Source organism: Echinops telfairi, unplaced genomic scaffold (genome assembly GCF_000313985.2).
Source record: "Echinops telfairi isolate 266 unplaced genomic scaffold, ASM31398v2 ScPeMD7_7457;HRSCAF=8495, whole genome shotgun sequence".
Classification (NCBI taxonomy): domain Eukaryota; kingdom Metazoa; phylum Chordata; class Mammalia; order Afrosoricida; family Tenrecidae; genus Echinops; species Echinops telfairi.
Window position 1 is genome coordinate 33195368 of NW_022111357.1, and position 11183 is coordinate 33206550.

Here is an 11183-nt window from a genome sequence, read left to right on the forward strand (position 1 = left end):
TCGGTTGTCCCTAGTTTCGCTTTTTGATTGTCCCGCTCTGCGCCTCGGCCCTGCCCCTCTGCGCCTGCTTCGCGGTGCCACTCCAGACGCAGCGCGAGCCTTGCCTTTCCCGGAGACGGTGAGGCGAGGGGCCGCGGGCGGCCCGTGGACGGGGTGCACCCGGGGCGTCCAGGCCGCGACGCCAGCGTGGAGGGGACCCCCCAGCTGCCCTGGTTCTCTGAAGGGGCCGCCCTAACCATAGCCCCCAGACAGGGGGCAGGGAGGGGGCAGGGGAGGAGGCGGGTCTTCAGAACTACAGCCTGCCCCTGCCCTACCCCCAGGTGGCAGGAAGGATGACCACGCTCACGCGGCAGGACCTCAATTTTGGCCAAGGTAGGGAGGCCGGGCCTGCGGCCCTGGGGCAGCCGGGTGGGTCCAGGCCATCTGGTGTCCCTGAGCAGGCTGGCTTCTGCCCCCTCTGCAGTGGTGGCTGACGTGCTCTGCGAGTTCCTGGAGGTGGCGGTGCACCTGATTCTCTACGTGCGCGAGGTCTACCCAGTGGGCATCTTCCAGAAGCGTAAGAAGTACAACGTGCCGGTCCAGGTGAGGGCCACGGCCGCGCCGGGCACACCGGGGAGTCTTCTCTGCTGTCCATTTGTCCGTTAGGTGGTGCCAGAATTGCAGACTGGATAGAGGACGGGCTTTTTTAGACTAACCGCCTTCCGCCTTCCGGCTCAGTCCCGACTTTCCCCGGAGGCCGCCCACGCCTTTCACTTGCCCGACAGCTACAGACCTCCCGTTACCTCCCTAACGCCTCAGAACCCGGTATTCCCCTGGCCAGAGGTTAGGGACTTTAATAACTAGAGTTGCCCTGCAGGTATGGTTGCATTTGAAAAGTGCCCCCTGAATTCTAGTTTGGAGAGGGGATTTCCATAACCTCAGACTCAATCACACTCTTCATACACCCTGAACCGAGTAGGCTGTTTTAGGTGAAAAAACCAACGCGGTGACCTTTAATGCTGTACCCCTGATCCCTAGTCAGGATTGCCACTCGGAACCCACACCCCAAACCAAACATGCTGCCCTGGAGTGGGTGCCAACTCATCCCCACCCTGGAGGACAGGGTAGAACTGCCCCTGTGGGTTTCCGGGGCTGCCACTCTTTACAGGGAGTAGAATGCCTCTCTCGCGCTACCACTGGACTGGTGGGTTTGAAGAGCCGACTTTGCCCTGAGCAAAGTCCGCTATACCCCCAGGACGCCTAACTCAGAAGGCACCCAGTCAATACTAGAAGAAATGCCAGACAATGGGAACCTTGAAGAAGTGAACATGAGTCAGCCATTTACTCAAAAACAAACCACCTTTTTTGTTGTGAATCAGTGCAGGCTTACAGAGCAGATCCTAGTTTAAAGTCGTCGTCGTTCATACACGTTCTGATTCAGCTCATCCACTGCAATCTCTTCAGTGTCCTGTCGCTTGCCCTGCCGCCTCCCTGCCTTCCCTTCCTCTTTTCATCCCCCCCCTTTCCCAGCCCAATCAGCACTATTGAGGCTCCTAAATCGTAGGCACTGATCCCACTCCATCCCCACTTCTCTTGATGTCTTCGCAGACGAAGTAATCGGAGGTTCAGACTGAGATTAAATCATTTGTCTGTGGCCCAGAACTACCGAATTTCAGATCCCTTTTTAAAAAACAACAGTTTTATTGGCACATAATATGCATATCATAGACTTGAATAGTTAATCTTTCAAACATATCAAAGTTGAATCGTACCATCTCCACCCCATCCAGCCTAGAGCATTCCCGTACCCCCAGAATCTCAGATTCTTAACTTCGGGGATTTTTATTCTATTTCTGGTTCTTTCTCTGGAAAAAATGCTGCTGTGGTTCATAGGGTTTTCACTGGCTGAATCTTGGAAGTAGGCTGCTAGGCGTTTTTCTAGTCCATCCAGGTCTAGAAGCACCTCTGAAACCTCAGTATCCTAGCAACATGGGAACCACCATGGGCGGATAGGTAGTGCTGGGCATGAGTTACATTGGCCAGGAATCGACCCCCTGGTCTCTTTCATGGAAGGCAAGGCTTCTGCCACTGAGTCCCCAGCGCCCCAAGACCCCACATTAGGAATCTCCAGGGCTGTATTAAATGCTAGTGCTGGATTCTAGAAGCCTGATAGTCCAATTTCCCTTCCTTGTGGATACATTCACAGTTCTTGGCCTCAGCACGGGAAGCCGAGTGTCTCAGGGGAGGGAGCCCATTGGGTATTGCTGGGCCTGGGTGCTGGCTGGGTCTCCACTGTGGGCCTCACCAGCCACCCCCATGCTAATGTACAGATGTCCTGCCATCCGGAGCTGAACCGGTATATCCAGGACACACTGCACTGCGTCAAGCCACTCCTGGAGAAGGTGAGGGCACCAGCCTGCCTAGCCTGCTCTTTCACCCTCATAGGCTGGTGCCATGAGGGGTCCTCATGACGTGAACACCCAGATGCCTAAGCTGAATCTGGAGGCTACCCCCACCCGGGATGGGCCTTGGGGCATGGGGACCGTGTTCAGGGTGACTTTGGGGTAGTGGGGCTGCCTCTTTAGAGGGTACCTGCCCTGGAGGGTTTTGGATTATTTCCATCTCTACTTCTCTCCCACTGACTTCCTCAAGGTCTCCTTGGGCTCAGCTCCCTTGGGGTTCCCTCCTATCTTGTCCTGGTCCCTGAGAATCCTCAGACCCCCATTGGGCCTAGGCATCCCTGGGTCTCTCAGCCTGAACTACCCTCTTCAAACTTCCTAAACTTGCTTTCCAAGGTACCAGCACCCCAGAGGCAGAGCCGAGTTGGAGGCATGCCCTTCCTAGCTTTCCTGGGGGAGGGGGGTGTGGGTCTGGGTGCCGGATTTGGAGTGGGTAGTTCCTGTCCTTGCAGAACGACGTGGAGAAAGTGGTGGTGGTCATTTTGGACAAAGAGCACCGCCCAGTGGAGAAATTTGTCTTTGAAATCACCCAACCTCCCTTGCTGTCTATCAGGTGAGGTTCCCTGGGGGTCTCTTCCTCACCTGCTCCTTTGGGTCAGAGGGCCGAGAGGAGAGATGGCAAGGATGTGCTGACCTTACAAGAGTTCGGCCTGTGAGAGGCCAGCATCCATGCACACCTTCCTTTCTCACACCGGGGAAGTCACGGTGTTGGTGACTGGCTAGCCCCTGCTGCATTTTGTAGAGAACGCGAGGCCCAGAGACATGGCAGGAGCTGTCTGGAGCCACCCAAGCTGACAGCAGAGCTGGGACTGCCAGCAGAGCATGGATCCCGAAGGAGGAGCAGGGAAGCCTGCTGTGTGGCCGTGGGCAAGCCCTTTCCCATGCTAGCAGGGGTCCGGCAGGCTGGAGAGGCCTGGCCTGCGTTCTGGTCTCAGCCTGGCTGCTCATTCTGTCCCATCGCTGAGTTGACCCCTGTGTCGGGGCAGATCTCTCTTCAGAGGGTTTCCAATGGCTGATCTCTTTGGAAATTGCCGGGCCTTTCTTTTGAGGCAACTCGGGACGGCCCTGAACCTCCAATCTTTCACATTGAGGGGCCATGAACTGTCAGCACCCCTCAGGGGTTCCACACAAACCCCTGAAAGAACCTCCCCCCTAGCCCCCGATTCTGTCTGCATTGGTCTGGGGTGGGGCTGGTGTTTGGGTTCAAACTTCCCAGGTGATTCTGTTTCAGGCTCCACAGGTGGCCAGGCCCTCAGACCCACACGAGGGTGTCTGGCCTTCCAGACTGGCTCCCAGGGATGAGGGGAAGCTGGTTGATGGAGGTGGGGGGGGGTGGGGCTCCAGTACAGTGGGAGACGCCCTACTCTCTGTTCCCAGTTCAGACTCCCTGCTGTCCCATGTGGAGCAGCTACTCCGAGCCTTCATCCTAAAGATCAGTGTGTGTGATGCCGTCCTGGACCACAACCCCCCAGGTGTGCCCCGATCCTGCCTGTTCTGGAAGTTGCCTGCACTGGTCTGGGTTCCCAGGTTCCTGTTAGGCTGCACTGGGCCTCACCACTCCCTCCTTGCCCTTTAGAGTCCCTCTGAAAGCCCACCTCCTCCAGGAAGCTTCCCTGACTGACTCCACCTGGCTTGGGTCCACCCCCCTTTGACTGCATTTCCCTAGCATTTGGTTTGCACTCTGCCCTGTAGGGGTCAGGGCCCACCCTTGGGCTGCCAGGCCAGCTAGGGAGGGGGAATGGCTCTGCTAGGCAGCCCGGCCTTGACCAAGCTCCCGCTCCTCCAGGCTGCACCTTCACCGTCCTGGTGCACACGAGAGAAGCGGCCACTCGCAACATGGAGAAGATCCAAGTCATCAAGGTGAGAGGGGACAGCTGAGAGCCCCCGAGAAGCCTAGGGCCCTGGTCACTGGGCAATGCCCTGTGTACTTGGAACTGCTGGGGCTGCCCTTGTACCCTGGCCCCCCGGGTCAGAATTGGGGCTGGTCCATCACATGGTTCCTTCAGGGCATCAGCACTGGCGGTAGTGCCTGGTGCCCCTGCTGCTCCCTAAAGCTGATGACCCCAGCCCCCAGCCCCTCCCGCCCTCTCACCTCAGCCCCCTCCCCAGGACTTCCCCTGGATCCTGGCAGATGAGCAGGATGTCCACATGCATGACCCCCGGCTGATACCCCTGAAGACCATGACGTCGGACATCTTAAAGGTGGGGTTGGGCAACTGGTGGTGGGGCAGAGCCAGCCCGGGCCTGTGGATCAAGGCTTGGGGGAGGGGGCTCAAAAGCCCAGCTCTGGCCTTGCCAGCTCACTCTTGGCAGGATCCTGGCTGCCCCCCGACCATGGTCGTGTGCTCCTTCCATCAGATGCAACTCTATGTGGAAGAGCGAGCTCATAAAAGCAGCTGAGGGTGTGCCTGCCCCACATCGGATGCTGCACCTGTTGGACTGAGGGGGCCCCCGCCTGGGGCGGCACCGTGGGCTTCTACTCCAAGTGCTCTTACTGCCTGTGTGTGGACCGCCGCCCTCCAGTCCACATGCGCAGGTCTGGTCCCCTTCATGGACTCTGGGAGGGCAGTGAAGGGCTGGGACTGTGGACTCAGCCTCCTGTGGCTCAGGCGGCCAGCACTGTCCCCAGCACTATGCTGGGAGCTGTTCAATAAAAGGGCCCCAAGGGCTGAGCTGATCTCGCACTCACTGCCCGGGAGGGACAGACAGGGGCATTAAATGACCCAGGGGAGCAGGACTGACTTTCCAAGTGCTGGGAACCTCCTGCTCTCCCCGTCTCCTGCCCAAACCCAGCCCCCGGTGGGTGTTACTGTAAACATTTATTGTGACGAATTAAGTGACCACAACTGGGTGGCTTGCCCAAGGTGGGAACCGGGCAACTGCTTACTAGAGGCTCAGCTGTTACTAGGAGGGGACCTCCGGCCCTCGACTGGCCTGGACAGAAGCCGCAGTGTTGGGTGGCCGGTCAGATTGTAGAAGGAGAGGAAGAGGGGGAAGCCTTCGGCCACCCTGGCCTCGTCTTCTGGCTGGGCTGTTGGGGACCCCGGGTTCCGAGTCATTGTGTGACTGATGACGACACTGCTGTTGGTGACACGGGGCCCGTACCAGCCAGCCCAGAACTGGGTGTCCTTTCCCCCGTGCTGGAAGAGGATGTGGCGGACGCCTGGAGGGTAGTCTGAGAAGGTGTAGGAGACCTGGGGGCGGCAGGGAGTAAGATGGGGGGTCATTCAACCTGAGATCCCAGTGGAGAAACAGGCAGGGCAGGCAGCCAGGTGAGGCCTCACCTCCGTCCACTTGGCATCGTTCCACTGGTGGATGATCACGGGTGGCGGTTCAAAAGAGGCCAGGACAATGTAGTCGGCAGAGGCCAGCTGCACACGGAGGTGATAGGCGCAGCCACAGTCGGCTCTGGCGGCGAACCTGGGTGGGGCTGGCAGATCAGTGCCAGGCCGTAGGTGTGCCCTAGCTGGTGGGCTCCCTCCACCCAATGTGCCATAGGCCGGGGTGATGGGCTATCCATACGGGGCCTCAGTTGCCCAAAGCAAACGGGCAACTCCTACAGGTAATCCTGTGAAGAGGTCACCCCAAGAAACAAGTCGTACTGAGGCAAGGGCCTGGTCTCTCTGAATTCTGCTCCCTGCATGTTGTTCGGGCTCAGCTGTGACATTTTAATGGGAGGGCCCAGGGCCTATGTGATGGGGGTAGGCACAGAGCTCCCCCTTTGCTCAGCCCACCACTCGGACCCTACTCCGTTCACCTTCTGAGCAGCTGCCATGGGACCCTCGATGAAACTGGGGCCCTACCTTCTGTTGTGGCCAAGCCTGGTCCTGGAAGTTTTGTGCACATAGCAGGCACCTGGGAGACCTGATGGGGGCTGGGGGACGGGAACGTCTGTGCGTTCCCGGGAGGATGGGGTGTGGGCGTCTCTTGCTCCACGTCCATTAGTCAGGCCTCCCCAACTGCACCCTGGGCTTATATCCCCCCTTGTATGGTGGCAGCGAGGCTCACCGGCTGCTGGATGGGCAAACGTTGTTGGCTCCTTGGGCAAAGGGAGGCTGGCTTGTGTTCCTGGGCTCTCTCACCAAGTGTGGCAGGAAGAGAAGGGGGTGCAGAGTCTGGGAATGCAATGAGCCCCACTCACCAGTCCTTGACCACAATGTCGGGCCTGAATGTGTCCAGCAGCTCCTCCCAGTAGCCCTCGGCCTTGAGGTCCACCAGTTGGGACTTGAGGCACATGCTGGGGACAGAAAGGAAAGCTTGCAACCCTAGCTGGACTCCTCATGGAATTGCCCAGGCCCTGGCAGCCAGCCCCTGTGGACCCAGAGAGGCAGTCTAGCTCTGGGCTTGCCACCTTGAGCCTTGGCATTCTATCCACACTCAGCAATGTCCCCAGACCACGGGTAAGACAAGCACTGCTGGGGCTGGCTCCTGCTCATACCTGGGCAAAGGCCTGAGAGACAGGTAGGAGGCATGACCCACTTGTGCGTGGGTGCCATCTGATCCCAGCCTGCCCGGGCAGGATGTGGGTATCCCGTGTCAGCTGCCTGCATTTGGCCCAGGACCCTGGGGAGACTTTGGAGTGTCTAGATGAGAGGCAGCCTGTAGAGGCACCTTTGGGATGCTGGCCACCTGAACATGACCTCCATCTGTTACTCCGGCCCCTGCGTTCCCCCTGTTCCTGGAAGCAGCAGGCCCTGAGTTGGTGCTAGCACCAGTGCCCACGGGCTTCACATGCACCCCTGCTTAGGCCTGAAATTTATGAACAGGCGCCCAAAAAACGCTGCCTTTTCCCTCCCAAAAAACGCTGCCAGGGGCCCACCAGGGTGCTTGGTTGGGTTTGTCTTACCCGTAGGATGTGACAAAGTACTTCTTGACTTTGGGGTCAGGAAAATTCGTTCCATGTTCTCCTGGGAGGCTCTCCACCTTCCAGCGGTCACCCCCATTGGAGTCGATTCGCCAGGCTCCCATGTCCTCTGAGAAAAACCAGTGGAGCTAAGATCCCAGGTCTCCCAGCAGGCCCGTGAGGGGGGACAGTTAGCATGCCACCCGGAAGGCGGGACTTTCTGCTGCTCTGAAGCTGTGGACGGGCTAACCAGTTTGTTCCCTCTCAAAGGCCAGATGCATCCCAGGGCAGCACCCACGCTACCACCCTACGTACCTCGGACTGGCCCTCTGCCACACATTCCCACCCATCCTCCCCAGACGTCTCCTTTAGGCCCCCCTCCCTCCCACTGTCCCCGACTAGCCTGACATGAAGCTGGGGGAACAGAATGTTTCCAGACATTCTAAAACAAACCTTTCCCACCCCCATGCTGTCCCGGGGCTCCAGGAAATACCCAGGTCTCCGTTCTCAAAAAATAACATTATGCCAGGGCCTGTGATGGGTCTACACCCCCCCCCACCCCGGCTTCATGACTGGCATGGGTTTGTCCCATTTCTGAGCTGCCCTGTGGCCAGGATGGAGGAGCCCATGGACCCTGTGAAGGGAGACTGCCTGAGGAGTCTCAGAGGCCCCCTCTGCGGAGCAGGTCCTAACAGGACAGGCAGCTTCTGGGCCGGAAGTATGCCCTGAGCTTGTTGTGGAAGGAACATCAGTAGGTTCAGAGGTGTAAGGGGGTTCGTCCTCACCTCCCACTTCAGATTGAACTTAAAAGAGGAGTGGGAAATAACAATTCTCTCCCGAGGCTGTCCGTTAATAATGTAGGGGTAAAGGCGGGCAGGGAAGGCTGGGCCAAGGCCAGGCTGTGGGCCATGTGGGGCAGTAGGAGCTGAACAGGGCAAAGCTGCCTGGCTGGGCCCCTTCTCAGTGGACTCTGGGGCAGGCAGAGAGATGGAATGTCTTCTCCAGGGCATTGCCAGTGGGGCCTTCGAGGGGGCTTCGAGGCTGCAGAGCTAGCATTTTCAGGTCCTTCAGAGTCTGAGGCCCAAGCATCTTAGTGACACTGTGGAGCCAGTCCTACTTCAGCCTGTTCCCAGGGGTCCCCACGAGGATAAAGAGAATGGAAGTGATTCCCTGCACAGACTGCTGCAGCCCCACGAGGAACCCCATGTTTTGTCCAGACTAAGCAGTGAAGGAGATGGCACAAGCCCTGGCAGGCACCAGGGCCGTGGATTTCACTGCCCTCTCGAGATCCCTGATGAGGGTAACCTGTGAGGCTGACACCCGTGGGTCCCTGTGTAGTGCAAATGGTTAGTCCATTAGGCTGCTAACCACAAGGCTGGAGGTGGCAGTTCCCATAGGCGTGCTTCGGGGAGAAAGCCTGTTGAACTGGAAAAGCAGCTGCTGAAAGCCCCTTGGTAACAGGTCTTGGACCCCCAGGCGTCACAGCAATTTGAGAGCAGCTGGTGTGAATGACAGCTGCCAGGACTTCAGGCTAACGCCTGACACCCCGGAAGCCCTCAACAGGTGTTCGGCAGCATGGACGGAACTAACAGGAAGGTGGGTCATTCAGCACCTGCTGAGTGAGGCTCTGCTGCAGACCCATGTCCCTGGCACAGCAGCTGTTTGTGGCAAACAAACCCATACAACACGGGCTGGCGAAGCGCTCCGAAGGAACTAAGGGTGACATGATAGGCACGGGAGCACTGCTTTTGGTGGGGGTGGGGGTATCAGGGCACATATCTGAATTGAGAGCTGGAGGAGGGACTGGCCATGCCAGGCCTACAAGGGTGCTGGGTTCATAATATTTAGGTGATCTGCGTACAGCAAGGGCAAAGGGCCTGAGGTTCAGGAAAGGGAGGGAACCAGGCCAGTGCTGGCCCCTCCTCTCCCCTCCCCTCCCCTCCTCCCTAGCAGCCCACCTTCCGCGCAGGGGTTCCGTAGGAGGTTCCTGCGGAGGCTGCACAGGAAGTAGAAGATCTTCCAGTCGGCCACAGGCTGGTCCCAGTGCTCAGTGATGAAGCCATCGCGCAGGCTCTTACGCTTCCAGAGGCTCACGGCATCGATGAGGTCCCGCCAGAGGCTACACACCGGCCGGCAGTTCCACAGCAGCTCGCGGGCAGGCACGTGGGTGAACAGCTCCAGCAGGGTGTTCTCGGGCAGCTGGTTGATGTTGATGGAGGCCATGGCTGTGCTGGGGCGGGTGCATGCGCGGGCCTGCAGGGGCGACAGTGAGCCTGCTCCCTCGCAGCTGCAAGACCTAGACAGGGGGGCTAAGCCGCTAGTTTCTAAACACTTGGTCCTAGTTCACTGTCACCGAGCCTATGACGACTCAGAGGGACCCTATAGGGGAAGGTAGAACTACCCTGTGGGTTCCCAAGACTACAGGAGTAGAAAACTTAATCTTTCTACCTCGGAGGGGCTGTTGGTTTCGAACTGCTGACCTTGCAGTTAGCAGCCCAATGGTAACCACTACTCCACCCGAGCTGCTAGAGCACATGGTAAGCCTTCAAAATACGAAATAGTTGCATGTTACACACACTTGAAAGAACAACAAAAATACTAATAGTCGTTAGGCACAATTACTTTAAAATGCCCTTGCGACCCCCCCTCCCCCCACCAATTACAAAAAGTAATTGCTTCATTTTGGAGCTCGTTACAGGTGAATTGTAAGATGTTTCCAGGGTGACACTGTTGCCTGCTAGCTCTGTGAATTCACTCCTAAATATAAAAAATTTCTACAGCCCCAGACTGTCCTCCAACTGTCCATTAAGTGGGGGTGGGGTGGGGGTGGGGTGGGGAGGGCAGCTACTGCTGAGAAGCAGCCTACACCCCACCCGACATCAATGGCTTTGACCTGAAGGCTGAGGAGGCCCCCAGCTCTGGGACTGGACGGGGTGGGGGAGTCAGGACGGGGTGGGGGAGTCAGGCCGGAGCCTACGATGGATCCGGGCTGCGGGCAGGCTCCCTGGGTTCGAATTCGGCTGGGCTGGGGCATTCGGGGGAGATAACTGCCTTCCAGAAGCTAAGCTTTGGCTGCCTCCGGAGGTCTTCACACGCCAGCCTTGTTACAGGGCGTCACACCCCACGCCAGCCATTTGAAGTTACTGCCCCTGGAAGGCGTTCCTCCCTCCACATGTGCAAGGCACAAGGTACAAGGTGTGGGGGCATTTCCAGACTGTGCTACAGCTCTGGCCGGCACGGGGCCCGCTGACCGGCAAGTTCCCACTTCGCACCGCTGCTCATTTTCCAAAGACTTGGCCAAGCACTTCCAACCCGGAAAAAGCGTGGGTGGGGCCTCGCCCCGCCCTCGAGGGGCATTTAGGATGACTGTTTAAAGAAAACGCCCGTAAATACGCAGCTGATTGGGTGAGAAAAGTGCTACGATGCGGAAGAACCCCAAGTAACCAGGTCTTTTGCTTCTGCCAGAACAAACGTAAAACTTTTGTGAATAGGAAATGCCCATCTAAAAATAAGGGCACCTTGTTAAGGCCTATCTAGGCCAACACCAGTCGTGTGTGCACAAGCAGCTCGGCCGGGGCCAGCCCCCCGTTTCCGCCGCTCCCGTGGCCGCGGGTGGGCCGGCGAACTTGACCTCAAGCACGGCTTGAAAGGCACCCCGGTGAGGCTCCGACTTACCAGGCCTATCCTCCGGCCCTCCCCACGCGCCTCCGGGGACTGCAGCTCTCGCGATCGGGGAGTGACCCGGTGGGCCTGAGGCCGAGCTGCGGTCCAGGCGGGGGCCCCCACATTTTGGTACCAGGAGTGCTTCTAGAGAAATAAAATCATAAATATGGGCTTCTTAGATTGGCTTTCCAGCCTGATTAGTCTTAACACTAGTGATGCTACTTCAACACCCCAAAGCA

General features: G+C 58.2%; 2 protein-coding genes across 5 annotated transcripts in view; one reads left to right on the forward strand and one right to left on the reverse strand.

Annotated features, from left to right (window-relative positions):
- The first annotated feature begins 16 nt into the window (after positions 1 to 16).
- MAD2L2 (mitotic arrest deficient 2 like 2) lies at positions 17 to 5110 on the forward strand. 2 transcript variants are annotated; one of them, XM_004705174.4, is made up of 9 exons: positions 17 to 118; positions 321 to 372; positions 464 to 582; positions 2310 to 2381; positions 2891 to 2991; positions 3816 to 3910; positions 4225 to 4298; positions 4548 to 4640; positions 4797 to 5110. In XM_004705174.4, the coding sequence occupies exons 2-9, from the start codon at positions 333 to 335 to the stop codon at positions 4836 to 4838; spliced, it is 636 nt and encodes a 211-aa protein (XP_004705231.1). In that variant the 5' UTR covers positions 17 to 118; positions 321 to 332; the 3' UTR covers positions 4839 to 5110. The 2 variants fall into 2 exon arrangements, with proteins under 2 accessions (XP_004705231.1, XP_045155213.1); XM_045299278.1 differs by lacking the exons at positions 4225 to 4298; positions 4548 to 4640; positions 4797 to 5110 and having other exon boundaries at positions 38 to 118; positions 3181 to 3904.
- A 128-nt stretch (positions 5111 to 5238) lies between these two features.
- LOC101639012 (F-box only protein 44) overlaps positions 5239 to 11183 on the reverse strand; it is a 12347-nt gene continuing 6402 nt past the window's right edge. For 2 of the 3 annotated variants that reach the window (XM_045299276.1, XM_045299277.1), the window contains 5 exons: positions 9240 to 9534; positions 7285 to 7411; positions 6580 to 6675; positions 5723 to 5858; positions 5239 to 5632 (listed from right to left, as the gene is read on the reverse strand). In XM_045299276.1, the coding sequence (XP_045155211.1) occupies positions 5333 to 5632; positions 5723 to 5858; positions 6580 to 6675; positions 7285 to 7411; positions 9240 to 9534 (954 nt within the window). In that variant the 3' untranslated portion in view covers positions 5239 to 5332. Of the gene's footprint in view, positions 5633 to 5722; positions 5859 to 6579; positions 6676 to 7284; positions 7412 to 9239; positions 9535 to 10956; positions 11034 to 11183 lie in introns of those variants that run through there. The other variant, XM_004705431.2, reaches the window with a different exon arrangement.